Source organism: Oculina patagonica, chromosome 12 (assembly GCF_052425735.1).
Source record: "Oculina patagonica isolate OP01 chromosome 12, crgOcupat, whole genome shotgun sequence".
Taxonomy (NCBI): Eukaryota; Metazoa; Cnidaria; class Anthozoa; order Scleractinia; family Oculinidae; genus Oculina; species Oculina patagonica.
In genome coordinates this window covers 1,192,550-1,206,546 of record NC_135769.1, presented here as the reverse complement: position 1 = coordinate 1,206,546, position 13,997 = coordinate 1,192,550, and the positions used below count along the sequence as shown (strand labels likewise).

The following is a 13,997-nucleotide window of genomic DNA, read 5'->3' as shown; positions in this document are numbered from 1 at the left end:
GTAGACCCTCGCGCTCTGTGAGCTCGACTTGTAAGCAAGTCTAGGGTGGGGGTATGTTTTCGTCTAAAAAAAAGCCGTCTAAGAGGCGGCTGACTCGGACACTTCAGACAAGTATCAGGACAAGCATGTTTCTATTTATACTGCTTCTTTCGGGGGGGGGGGGGCGTCACGTGCTGTGAATTGCACAATTTGCCAAATTTTGTCGCGACAATTTTTTTGTCAGATAACTTGTAAAATTGTACTTTTTGTTCTTGTAAACTGTTCACCTCTAACACTTCGTATTTTAACAAGCTAGAGTGAGTTAGTGCAGCATTGTTTTTTGACCAGTTTTCAGTAAACCAGGTGCTTACTTTGGACAATGGTCGTACGTGACCTGCGAAAACAAATGTTAAACCATTAACCAATCACGTTACTGCCGCACCATAAACATACCGAATGCAATTTAAAACAGCTTGATTTGCTTTCTACTTTTCTGTAATTGGGTTTGTTTGCCCTGTGATGTCCAAAGAAGCAAGATTACAGCAGAAAAAAATCCAGCTTTTCCAACGCATGAAAGACAACGAAGAATCTGAAAGCAAGCGGAACGATCGTAATCAATTCGAAAAGAGACGGCGTAACAGATTTAATGGACTTATCGACGAGCTTGCGGTCCTTTTGGCGGAGAGATGTGACTCAAAGAAAAAAAAGGAAAAGAGCTCTATTCTGAAACTCAGCGGTGAATATTTTCTTGAACAGGAAAAGTTAGCAGCTGAGAAGGTTAAGAATGAATTGTTTAGAAATGTGAAACCTGCGTTCGTCACCGATGATGAGTTGGACTTCGTCTATCTGGAATCTCAGAATATGTTAATATTCGCTTTGGACCAAACTGGAAGGGTTGTTTATATTTCGGACAATGCGCACTCTACTCTAGGGCATTTACCTGGTCACATTTTACAGCGTAACGTGTTTGAATTCATCCACACGCAGGACCATTTTATTTTCCAGAGAATGCTCTCGGTTTTGAAAGACGATACAATAATTGATCCGTCTGGTAAAAACCTTGCTCAACGCTTTCAACCGTTTTGTTGCGAATTTCGACGCGGCCCATACAGTCAGGGCAACGATTTTGAAACAATCTGCTGCTTTGGAACAATATTAAGAAATTTATTGAGGGATAATAACGAAAACCTCGAAGATTCCAAATGCATAATTATGCTAGCCAGGCCTTTGAACAGCGTTCCGGTTGAGAAGATCCTTCTCAAAGCCGATGGTCCACAAACGAAATTCACGGCGACGTTAAATATGGAAGCGAAATACGATTATCTGGACAAACGGGTTGCCGGTGTTCTTGGGTTTTTCTCTTCGGAATTAATTGGAAATTCGCTGTACGAATTCTGCCATGTCGAAGATCTGGACAATTTGGTGGAGTACCATAAAATTTTGCTTTTAACCGGAAGAATAACAACTTGTTATTATCGTCATCTTACAAAAGGGCAGTCATGGATTTGGCTTCGGTCTCGTTATCATCTATCTTACAGCGATTGGGACTCAAAGCCTGTAGCGGTGACTTGTTTATCATGGGTTGTATCTTTCGTTGAAGTTTGCGCAAAACAGGCAGAAATTTTGACGCGGGACAAAGAAAGCTTTACGCAGATTAGAAATGGTTCAAACAAGGGAATAGATGGAAAATCCGATTCTTCTAATAGCTCGAGGTCAAATTTGCCAGCGGAAATTGGAGAAAAGATTCAATCCCGAAGGACGACTTTTGAAAGTACCATTCGAAGCCTAACACCAGACTCGTCGATGGATCGGACTCCTGGATCTGTGGAAACCCAGAGCAGTTCCACATCAATGATTCCGCACACAACTGATCTGGTTGATAGTCAGCCAATTGATTTTCAAGAAAGTTTTCAGTTTCTAAAGAGCCTTAATTTACCTGTGGGCTTAACGGGTGCGCAGCAATCTCTTCATCAGTTTCTGCAAGAAAAGTACGTTCAAGTTATAAACGCGATTCACAAACAGACTGAAGAACTCAACGTTATTCAAAAGCAGATTAAGATTCAAGGAGAGATCCGTGACTTGATAGAGCGACTCGAGAAGGAAAGATCTTCAAACGACATCGAGAACGAATGTAACACGACCAGAGAGATGCTTAAAAAGTTTGAAGAAATGCGTCGGGTTTGCTCGGGTTCGCAAGCTTTAAAACCCACAACCGAAAGTGCAGCCATTTGCTCCAAGCGACTTCAGGAAATTGGTGTCCAAAGTCCTTCATCCGCCGTGATTTCAGAAGAAAATCAACAGATAACCAACGAAGTAGACGAACAAAGTTATTCACCGATGAAAGTGGAACAACCCAACTCCACGCAAACACAACCAGATATTTTCTTTAACCAAGAACACTGGCTTCAAACACAAGCGCAACAAGCTCAACTGGAACAGCAAGCGCTTCTTGTGCAGCAAACGCTAAACTCGCAATATTTTCCGCAGCAGCATTTGATGCTGTATCATGATCAGCAACAGCAAATGCTTACTCAACAATTAGAACTAAGGCAACGGGGTGAAGGAATTCAGCAAATATTACAACAACAACAACAACAACAGCAGCACGCAGCAGCAACAACAACTACAGAACAACGTTCACGCCAACAGTAACGGTGAAAATCGCGCGCTTGTTTCACAGCCGATAAATCCCATGAACACCGCGCCTCCCCAGGAAATATTAACCACGGCAAACGTTTCTCCTTACAGTGCAAGTGAATCTTTGTATGAATATCAGTGGTTTTAGGAACACAGTTTTGAACACTGTTACCCATATGTCAACATACAAATTCTTGTAACGGATCTCCATATATTCCTTGTAGTATTAGTTAGGAGAATTCGCTTCATATCAAGCCAATTCCTGGCTTGGTCATCAGTTTATAAATTCTCTAAAATTAACTTTCACGCCGTTTTACACTGATATTTTAGGAGAAAATAAAAGTGAATCAGTGTTGCCCGGGAAATGAAACGCTTACCTCTGACTTGTGATGTAACACTTTATTATCGTTTAAGCGTGTTACGTATCGTGTAATTCTTATGGGACATAACCAATTATAATCCACCTATTAATTTTTGCGCGCGTTCACTGGACAAAACGCATCACGTGGTACAAAATCGGACAACGGCTATCAGCGAATATCCCGCGTCCGACTTGATAACCGACGCCCGATTTTGTAGGCAAGCATAAAACAAACGAATGAAGTCACCTTATTCAATTCTAACTTTTAATGAAATTAAGAACAAAAAATTACGTAAACCAATCAACTTACATTTGTTTCAACCACAGTTGCGCCGGGGTTTATTACGTAGTTTTTCCTTTAATTTAATGGCGATAAAGCGCGTTGTAAAAATTAATCGGAAAATTTCACAGTTGCCCTCGAAGCTTCGCTTCTCGACCAACTGTTCATTTTTCGACAATCTTTCAGCCTCGGGCATTATCCTCCAATATACCAGCAAGCCAGAAAGGGGTTTATTTACTAAATGACTCGGGGGAGGGGAGGGAAAGAGGAAAGGAGGGAAGGGAAGGGGGACAAAGTGCTGAAATTCCCGTTGAAATCCACTCTTGCCTTTGAGGAATGAAGAATTCTTGCTGGTGAGGGGACGGCAACACTTTGCCCTTTGAAATCCGTCAAACTTGATGGTAAATGAAGCTTTCCAAAAAAAGGCAACTTACACCAGTGTAGCGTGTTTCTTTTGTTGGACATGTCCCACCGCGCACTATACTAATTTGCAAGCGAGAAAGGTGGATTGTCCACAGCAAGAGCAACCCGGGCAAAAAGCCTTTTCACTTCGACTTATCTGCTCGTAAACGTTAAATCATAACAAAGCGGACGTCCAGATAAAACTACCCACAGTTTATTACAGTACAATAGTTTCTAGATAAATAACGTTGCACATATGGCATGAAAATGCGATTACAATAGAAAGCAGAAATAACAACTTCCTTGTTCCGCTTAAAACCTTAAATCTATTTTTCATTTCTACCTAAAGTCTACAGCATCTCAAAATGTACCCCAGATTTCACTGAGACAGAATAGATTAAACGAATATGGACCAGCCGTTGTCCTACACTAAACACGACCTCCAAAATAACTTAGAACAGTTACTGCATTTCCATAGTCCGGCTGTGAAAAACGGCAAAACCGTTAAAACATTTTGACACTGTTTCGACGAAGCAACATTGTTCACAAACAACACTTCTTATGTCTGCTTTAAGCAAAAAGATAACTTGAACCAAACAAAATTTTGCAAAATTAAATACCTAGCCGACTGGAGTTAAAATGAATAAAACGTGGTGTTTAAAAGAAATCTAGAAAAGATACATCTTGAGTAATTTATACGTGAAGTCTGCGAAAGACTTGTTTTCATATTCCTTTCTATCGCTGAAAGAACGATTTTACTTGCATATAGGGGACGCAATCCAGTTCAACCTATCGCAGCTAAAGTCCGGACATCGCTAGTATGCAATCAAAAATCGTTTATTTAGCAGCGACCTAAACTTACAAATACTTGTAAATCAAAGAGTTTTAAGACTACTTATTGTTACAATTGAATTGCATTTCGGTATCAAAAGGCCTAATAGTATTGTTGCCTGCGTAACTTCCTCGTTCATTCAACTATTTCGCTCCAAGGAGACGGAGTACGACCATACTGAAAGAAAACACAGACAATGGTTTAACTCAAGAGAAAGTTTAGTTAATGCTCGATTTGTTAATTCTCCTACTGATCATACCACATAAACGTGGCTGATAGAGCGGTTTTCACTTGAGTGTCGAAAGTAAATTGCGTTTGCTTTGGTTTTTCATTACTACGCTTAGTGATTGGCTTAAAAATCTCGCGCCACTTTCTCAGCCAATCAGAAGTAAAATCAAAACCAATCGTGACTCGCTCGCGCACGTTTTCCCGCGATTTCTGCCAGCTACATGTATTTGCTTCGAATTCTGATTGGTTCACTGGATTGTCTTTGTCTTTTGTGATTGGCCAGAGTAATTACTTGTTTTTGGTTTTACGACACTCAGTTGAAAACTGCTCTAATTCTCCTACTGATTACCACATATTTCTTTTAATGTTAGTTATGAGAATTTGGTGTCACATCAAGACAACATCACATGGTTGATGAGTTTCTTTATTCTCCTCACCTGTTTCCTTGAGTCACCTCCCCCGTGAGTGTTTTTTTTTCCTTTTTTTACATTTCTTCCATCATTTCTGTCCCTTGTTAACATTTTTTTTTATTACATCATTATTTTATGGCTATTTTTCTTCACAATATAGCTTTTTCACGGCACTCAGATTGATGATTCCAAACAGTAGGAAATACCTAGACAAGAATTGAACTCTTGTAGAAAATGCGCATTTTTTTTGCAATTCACTAGCCTGCGCGGCAGTCGTAAAAAGGGGAGGGGGAGGAAAAAACGCACAAGGAAGAAGGGAGTCCCCTCTTACTTTTCCTCCCCCCCCCCCCTTTTCGATGCCTCCCACGCAGGCTAGCACTTCGCTAAAGCCAAAGCTCCATTTTAGATATACTACATACCTGGATTGCAGTTAGTTCCTCATAAAATCTCTTTGTGATCTCCAAGTTCTCCATGGTAGGAATCATGATGTTCTAAACAAAAAAAAAAACTGATTCTTAAGAAACTGCTATCGCAATAAAACATAACATAGGCTGCCAAAGGAAATATGACTAACAAACCCCGGGGGGGGGGGGGGTGATAGTCTCCTTGGACTTTTTGGTGGCCACCTACAAAATTTGGTCTCCCAGGTTTTAAGGCAAAACCATATAACAAATTTCAGACCAAAATGGCAGATTCTTTGATCAAATCAGCTTAAATCCATACCCTTTAGGGTGGTAAATACCTTTATACACCTAGACCTCTTTGATCCAAGTGTTGTGTAACAAATAACGGCTGCTAAGAAGACTAAATATAATACACCTTTGCAGACGAAAAGAATGTCGAAACGCAAAATGCAATTTTCATTCATGAGTAGGTTTGGGTTTGGGTTTTAGCTTTTCCCTGCCAGAGAGAAACATTTTCTTACCTGTCCTTCATAAAGAATTCTGTTCACTGGACACACTACACAAGCAGTACCCGCTCCAAACATTTCCTTTATCTGTTAAGATTAAAACCAGAAAATAATTTAATAAAACTTCATCGGTGTCTAATACTTACCTCAGCAAAAACGTGAAAAAAAGAAACATTTTTACATTGCCAGTTTCAACCACATCTTCAAAGTATATCTCACTATTATAAAATACTGTAAAATTCTGTTATAAGCCCCGGGCTTATACAAATTTATAAGGGTTTTTCAGGGCTTATACAATATATAAAATTCCGGTTATAAGCCCTCGGCTTATACAACTTTGTAAGGGGTTTTCGGTGGGCTTATAAGCAGAGGGGCTTGTATCCGGGAAGGTTTTATAAGTGGAATAAAAAAAACGTTTCAAAACGAGCCACCAGAGTGTTGATCAAAATACGTTTTTAAGTTAAACGCATAATAAAGCAACTTGTCATCTGGTAGAGGGGGACTTATATCCGGGGGGGCTTATAATCAGATGTACTTTTTTGGTTCCAGCTAGTTGGGCGTATAACCAGGGGGGGTTATAAGTGGGGGGGGGGGGCTTTTAACCGGAATTTTACAGTATGCAGGGGGAATAATTTAGTCATCATAAGCAGAATAAAAAAACAAGCCACGGCAGTGTTGATTGAAATACGTTTTTAAGCTAAAAAGTCATGAAAAAGCAACCTATAGCCCTGTTCAATACTGTCATCCAGCAGAGGGAGGCTTATATCTGTGGGTCGGGGGCTTATAACCAGATGTATTTTTTTGTTTCCAGGTAGATGTGCCTATAACCAAGGGGGCTTATTAGGAGGGGGCTTGCAGAATTTTATGGTATTTAGGAAACAAGTCTTGATAGTTTGAAGTTGTAGTTTTATACCCTGTTTTCTTGTGAGGCTTCAATTACATCATCCATAGTGAACTCCTTTTCTGTCACTTTGAATTCTCCCTAGAGGGAAGAAAGCAATAAATAATTATTAATATTTAAATATGTTATATTTAAAAATTGGTAGTTAAAGTAACGTTAATCCTGAGAATAACTCACCCAGCTTTTCGCTAGCTCCAACAAAGATTTTCGCGTAATTCCCGGAAGAATCAAACCATTGAGGGGTGGAGTAACCAGCTCCTTTTCTAAGGAAAAAAGACAATGCCTACACTTTAGAAAAAGAAAACTGAATTCAACACCTGATTATTTGTGTTCACTTGTTGGATAAAAAGATTAGAGAAGGTCAAAGCTACAACCGCTTTCAGTATTACGTGCATAGCTATCTTTTTACCTCCACCTTTCAACATCGTCTTTCGATGTGCTGTTTGAAACGAGCCAAACTGATGTATACCGGTGTTTATTTCATGAAATGAGCCCACAAATTAAGGTCATACTAGTGGGCTATGATTGGCTGATTTTGATCCGTGTTGTTTGTTTAGCATGTTGAAAGATGGACGTGGATAGAAAGCCGCTATGCACATAACACTAAAAATAGGTGTAAGTTGGTCATTGGGAAGACATAGTCCAGTTTACTCAGCACAGCTCATATAAAGCCTTCCTATCAAATCTCAGTGTTTTCAATCTAACACCAACCTCCATTCTTATTAATCCAAAACATAAATATATTCATGGTTCCAACTTCTGTGATCTGCAACGAAAAAGTTCAAAAATGGGAAACAAAAAGATTACCTTTTTTATTCAAAATGGTAAATTATGACCAAGAACAAACAATGGAACAACTCTTAGTTCCAGTATCAGGGTGGGGGATAGGACTGGAGTGTAAAGATGGAACCAATAACGATTTAATTCCCTATCTATTCTGATTACAGGGAACTCAGCACAGTTACCGTATTTATTCAATTAAGCGCCCTGGGCGCTTATTAAATTGTTGGACATTGAGGGTGGGCGTTTATTCGAGTTGGGCGCTTATTCGAGGCTGGGCGCTTATTAAATTTTCACTATTTTCAGCAAATAGTAAGTTTATTTTTGTAACAAAACAATAAATAATAACAAAACGTGAAGATGTACTAAAACAGAATTTTAACTGTTCATTGAAAGATACTGTAAAATACTTAGAAAACTTGGTCATGGGGGAAATCTCTTAGTAGTACTTACCGTAAAAACCCTGCAGATAAGCCGCACCTTTTTTCCAAAAATTTTCGCTCGAAAGCGGGGGTGCGGCTTATCTGTGGGAACATTCGGAAAAGGTGCCGTAAATTTTCGTTAACTGATGCTAATTTATGGAAAATTATGTAAATTAAAAACACATAAAACTACAAAAGAGTACCGGTCATTGCTTTTGCAAGTTTGACAGCTCCTATACTGTTTGCAGTGTCGACAATGGCCTATAACTTTAACAGTAATATTGATACTTTTACGAGCGAAAAAAATATCACGAGTATTCACGAGTAAGATGGCCAATTGTTTCTTTCTCATTTTGCACTTTGATGAAAAATTTGTCGAATTGATTACGAAACTCTCTTTATCCAACAAGTTTATCTCCAATAGATGGCTCCCAAATCTCTTTAATTTGTCAATATGATAGCCACGAAACCCGAACGCCTCCATCGCCATCTTGTTTTGCTTTACGTTCTCGCCCTAGTCCCATATTTCGCGTCCGATCAAATGCCTGGTTACTAAGCTACGAACGTTCTGCAAACGCAAGTTCTTGTTGTTGTCACACAAAAATCTATGGAAAAACTGCGTTGAATGAAGAAATACCTGTCAACAAATGCTAGAAAAAGGTCACCCATAATATGTCAAAGTTGGTTTTCATTATATTAAAGAGCTCAAATTGTGGGTAAGACTGAAGTATTTTATGTTTCAATGTTCATTGAGTTTAGGTTCGATGAAGAAGACTTCCTGGCATAACTACAGAATACAGGGCCACTATTGAACTCAACTTTGGATTTTTGACTCGACTTTGGATTTTCTTTGATTTACTTTCGAAAAACTTTTTTTCCAACATTTGAGTTGTTAAACTCAGGGTGCGGCTTATCTGCGGGTGCGGCTTATACGCGGGTGTTTACGGTAGTCAATTTCAATATTCAATACTCCTCTTGTGCACTTCAGCTCTTTGTGGGGTGGGGGCTGGGCGCTTATTCGAGGCTGGGCGCTTATTAGAGGTTGGGCGCTTAATCGAATAAATACGGTAATTCTTGCCATTACCATCATCTTTTTCAACAAATGAGAAGATGTTAAGTTTTATGAAATAATTGCCAAATGATTTAATTGAATTTTTTGTCATTATTGCAAACAAAATTGTGAACACTTATAAAATGATTAGTGTTGGGGGCTTTGGTAGCCAAGTGTCAAATAATTTCTGCCTTCCAATCATATCAAAGTTCTTTTAAGTTTGGATAGTTCTTACATATCCTCCTACCTGCCTTTCTTCACCAAATAACCACAAAACTTGTTGCAAGCCTTGCATTTCAGCATGTCTCTGGGCAAGAATAGTAGGACCATAGTTTCTGTGAATTTCGTACATGAAAAACAATTAGTAATTGGCCTTCTGTACTTGTATTGGAAATTATCACTGACAGCTTCACAATAGGCATTCATACGATCTGCCTTGTTGCAACATGCCAGAAGCCATGAGTCAACCACACAGGGTTTGATAGCTAGGAATTGTAACTATTGTTTAGGTTGTCATCATTGTCTATTCAAGAAACCTGGCTAGTGTCTTGATCAACCACCATGCAACACTAACCAACACTTATCAATGTATCACCAGGCTAAACTAGCAGCCATTTGAGCATGTTTTGTTGCCATGATATCGCAGAGGTTTTCAACACGTTCAGAAACTTCTGCAATATCACATCGACAAATCGCACTGAAATCACTGCTAGTTTGAGCAATTTACATCACAAGCTCCAGACTGAGTGTGACAAAAGTTGCATTGGAAAGTACGCCAAAGATCACTTTAAAAATTGCCTGTGTAAACAGGCTTTTACATACCCTCCCATCTTTGAGTCCCCACAGCCTCCAGGCCAGGCTCTGACAAAGGAAGGATCAGCCAGGAGAGCAACAGGGCTGAAGGTACCAGTCTTAAAGTACGGTCCGACAGGAGACAAAATCACGTACAGGAGGGCAGTAGAAGACTTGTTTACTCCGAGGGTGGGCTGAAGGAAAAAGAGCAACAAAACAAAGTTTGTTATTAATAAATAAAAACACTTAATACGGTAGAACCTTGATTTCACGAACATTTCAATAACTCAAACCAAATGTCCTCTCCCATGGATTTTCTTTACTTAAATAAACACTGCAATTTTTATCCTCAAATTTGGTCAAAAATACTTTGCTGCGAGTCATATTTTTAACCCTCTTCTCTCGGTGTTTGGACATCCTAAATGAAACACAGACTCTTGTGTCTGATATATTACTTACAAACTCTTAATAAAATTATTTGCAGGTTTAGGTTGAGCTGGTAGACTAAACAGCATAGTCGATAGAAATGCTAGCCATGACTGTTGGTCTTACCTGTGTTCCAATAAGTGTTGGTCTGATGTACAGTGAACACTTGTTAGAGTACGGAACCCACTCTCTTTCAATGCTAATAAGGTGTTTTAAGCACTTGAGAAATTCTTCTGCATCAAAACCCTGTGATCGAGAGTCAGGTACAACTTTCAGTACATTTAACAACAACTTAATTAAAGCTAGAAGCAATCTCGTCCCCAGAGGCCACGATCCTTCTGGTCTGGGCTAGGGATCAGGACCCCTGGGCTAGTCTGAAAGCCTGCCGAAAAACACGGCCAAATCTGATTGGCTGTTGAAAACTTGTTCATTTCATCCACAATCTCCGGTGCATGGGCACAATTGCACCGGAACCAGGATTTCCAGGTTCCGGTTTTGAATTTGCCCAGAGCCGTTGAGTTTCCCAACCGCTGGTCATTGGAACACAGGCTCTGGATTTAAACAAGATTGATTAAGAAGAAACAATATACAACATTTACTGTTTTAAAGGAATATGTGTAGTAAACTATAAACTGCACTACATATTACATGAAGTTACTTTCATCCTATCTGATTTGCTGATAATTTGAAAATTGAAAAAAATTGGAATAAAAGTCACATAATTTTTGTTAACTTACAGGAAGGCATGCTCTGTCAGCTGATCTGTTTATTCTTCTCATGTTCTCCATGGGTCTGAACAATCTGATTTTGTTGTCATCTCCTCTGTAGGCTTTCAACCCTTCAAAACACTATCAACATAAAAATATATTTTAAACCTTAATCTCAAACTTAAAAGCCAACATCATCATCATCATCATCACCTGTTATCATCATGATCGTCATTGTTTTCATCATTGCAATCGTCATCATCATCATCATTATTAACAGTTATTTAATAATGATCTCTAGCACCGCGCGCTGAACTGATAAGTTATCATTGATCAGCCAGCATCATCATCATCATCATCATCATCATCATCATCATCATCACTATGATCATGATCATCGTCATTGTCTTCTTCACCTCCATCGTCGTCATCATCATTGTTATTACTAACTGCTATTTACAATCTCTTGCACTACTTAATTGACCAGTGATCATTTTCCTTATTGCTACTAATTAAGAACCCCTTACATACCTCCAGTGCATAATGAAATGTTGAGCATGATGGAGCGAGTGACAAATTTTGATACGGTGCAATTTTGGGATCAGCCCAGCCACTGTCAGCAGACCATTCAACGCTGAGCATGTGATCTGTGAATTCTGCACCAAAGACTAACGAATTGACATCTGGTTTGGGCTTTGGCGTCTTGATTGGTTCAACAACAAGTCTGTCATACTTAAGACAACAACAACAAAATTAATATATTTTATAATATTCTGTACAGTGAGTAGGGATATGATTTTTTTGGTATTATGACACTGATCTACCTTCCCTCCCTCCCCCCCCCCTATCCCTAATCTTCAAGATCAAACACAGTTTGTGTCCACAAAAGTACATGAGAAGAACTTTAAAACATGTTTCTTCTTTTTGTTAATCCTCAGTGTGTGTGTGTGTGTGCACATATAAAACATGTTTAACAATGGTTGAATGGCAGGAAAATCAAAAGAAAATAAGAAAGGTCACAAGTTAGAAAAGACATTTATTCAATGACTTCTTTATTTAACGACTAGCATCACTTCTGCCATCTTGCTTGAAACGAGCAAAAAATTCCTAATTACAGTATTCTACTGTAAATTCAGGAACATTGCCATAAAGCCGTATGGGAAAAATTTCCTGTAACCCCATAAAACTTAATGCATGCAAGTACCGGTATGGGTTATATGAAATCTTGCCAATTATTATACACTGTCAAACCAAATAAAATTCTCATGTAGTTAGGAATTGAGATCAGGGGCATTAAAATACTTTTTTTAGTCATATTACATACCTTAATATCAGAATCTGTCGACAGACTACGAATCTACAGATTAACACAAACAAACAAGTTAAAAATACTTGGCTAGCATATGAAGCCGGCTTTAAAAGATAAGTTTCTCTAATTACTCATCCCGTTGCTATGACCAACACTCGTGTTATTTCATAGCTTAGTACTTCTTTGTGTTATCTAAATTCGCCAAAAACTAGCACTCACACAGAGCAAATTAATGTTAAATAGCACCCCATGGTAGCTCTGTTATATGCCATTAATATTGATTTTATGGTGGCCGGTTTTAAATTTGATAAAAATCTAGAGGTTAGATCTACGTATAAAGGCAGGGCAAAAGTACTACAATTAATCCCTCGCAATTACAAAAGAAGTCTGAGCCACTTTCACTGGAAAAAACTAAATCCCCAGAAATTATTACATTCGAAACAATTTTTAATTAGCAGCCCCATAATGGATTTACCGAATGTTCGAATTGTAGCGCATTACAACTACGATATAAAGCTGAAAACATGCATATGGAAACCTTACCAAAAGCTGAGGCTTTAGATGTTTACTTGTTGTGCTTGAAAAAGCAGAAAAACGGAAAGAGGTAACGCAGATCGAACCGAATTTCGTAAAACGCGACGCCATCTTGCTTTTTGCAGATTTTCCGCGAGCTCCTGGAGCGATTTTGGTCGATTACCAAACGCATTGTGATTGGTTGTTTGGGTGGGCGGAGTGGAGGTGTGGGTATGCAGCACGCAAATTAAATTACGCAATGATTTTCCACAGGATTTTCCAGAATTATTTTAAAACCAGGAAATACCACATAAAAATACCGCATTTGACGTCTAACTAACCTGCGATCAGGCGTTCTTTTTTCTTTGTACGAAAGCGAGGGTAGCAGTAGTAGGGAGGGAGGGTATGATTTCAGGTTAATAACTGGGGTCAGAACTTGTATATAACGAATAATTTTTAGTTCTTTATTAAGGTTTTCTTGGCTTTCTATTTTCGGGAGGGTTTTTTTCGAAAGGACTTTTCAACAAAGATTGGAGGGGGGCTTATTTAGTGTAATTTTACAGTATTCACAAATCCGGAAACTAAAGCTTCATTTTGGTTTGATAAACTTTACAACTTTTACCTCCCAAGCAAAACATGTACTTAAAAGTTTGGAAAAATTATTGAAAATACGACTGAAACTTGACCTCTCTTTGTGCAAATATTTGTCTCGCTGTTTTGTTGCAACTTTAACTTTGTATGAAAATTTACAACATTTTTCATGTATTTTCACTGCAGCAGGTACTGGCACTTCCCAGATCTTTTCCTCCCAGTTCCTTACCATCTCCAAGGGATTCCCTTCTCTACGTGCTTTATCTATTGCATAATTTTACACAATTTAATAAGCAAAACATTTCCCGGTTAATTTTCTCACAGTTCCCACCACCTAACTTTCCACCCACACTCTTCCCATGCCACCTGTAGCATAGCCTGTTCCAGGCATTTGGTGTGTTGGTGAGCAGTTTAAAAAACGTCCTGGATCAGTGCCTACACTGGTGAGTGGAAATAAATGGCATGC

At 38.8% G+C, this 13,997-nt stretch overlaps 2 protein-coding genes across 2 annotated transcripts; one reads left to right on the top strand and one right to left on the bottom strand.

Moving 5' to 3' along the window:
* Positions 1 to 498: 498 nt before the first annotated feature.
* LOC144632353 (circadian locomoter output cycles protein kaput-like) lies at positions 499 to 2,764 on the top strand. Its single transcript, XM_078490980.1, has 2 exons — positions 499 to 2,528; positions 2,629 to 2,764. The coding sequence occupies exons 1-2, from the start codon at positions 499 to 501 to the stop codon at positions 2,762 to 2,764; spliced, it is 2,166 nt and encodes a 721-aa protein (XP_078347106.1).
* A 1,087-nt stretch (positions 2,765 to 3,851) lies between these two features.
* Positions 3,852 to 13,101, bottom strand: LOC144633776 (branched-chain-amino-acid aminotransferase-like). The gene is made up of 13 exons (XM_078492645.1): positions 12,971 to 13,101; positions 12,443 to 12,475; positions 11,650 to 11,850; positions 11,149 to 11,259; positions 10,538 to 10,657; positions 10,016 to 10,179; positions 9,441 to 9,528; positions 7,652 to 7,706; positions 7,118 to 7,203; positions 6,953 to 7,021; positions 6,055 to 6,126; positions 5,549 to 5,620; positions 3,852 to 4,668 (listed from the first exon to the last, which is right to left on the bottom strand). The coding sequence occupies exons 1-13, from the start codon at positions 13,070 to 13,072 to the stop codon at positions 4,627 to 4,629; spliced, it is 1,215 nt and encodes a 404-aa protein (XP_078348771.1). The 5' UTR covers positions 13,073 to 13,101; the 3' UTR covers positions 3,852 to 4,626.
* Positions 13,102 to 13,997: the final 896 nt, after the last annotated feature.

Bases quoted from the DNA above. Each gene is read 5' to 3' on its own strand.
- LOC144632353 (XM_078490980.1), top strand. From the start codon at position 499: ATGTCCAAAGAAGCAAGATTACAGCAGAAAAAAATCCAGCTTTTCCAA. The intron at 2,529-2,628 runs GCAACGGGGTGA...TCACGCCAACAG, and splicing joins ACTCAACAATTAGAACTAAG to TAACGGTGAAAATCGCGCGC.
- LOC144633776 (XM_078492645.1), bottom strand. From the start codon at position 13,072: ATGGCGTCGCGTTTTACGAAATTCGGTTCGATCTGCGTTACCTCTTTC. The intron at 11,851-12,442 runs GTATGTAATATG...TGTTGTCTTAAG, and splicing joins CGACAGATTCTGATATTAAG to TATGACAGACTTGTTGTTGA. The intron at 7,022-7,117 runs GTGAGTTATTCT...TCTTCCCTCTAG, and splicing joins TGGAGCTAGCGAAAAGCTGG to GGAGAATTCAAAGTGACAGA.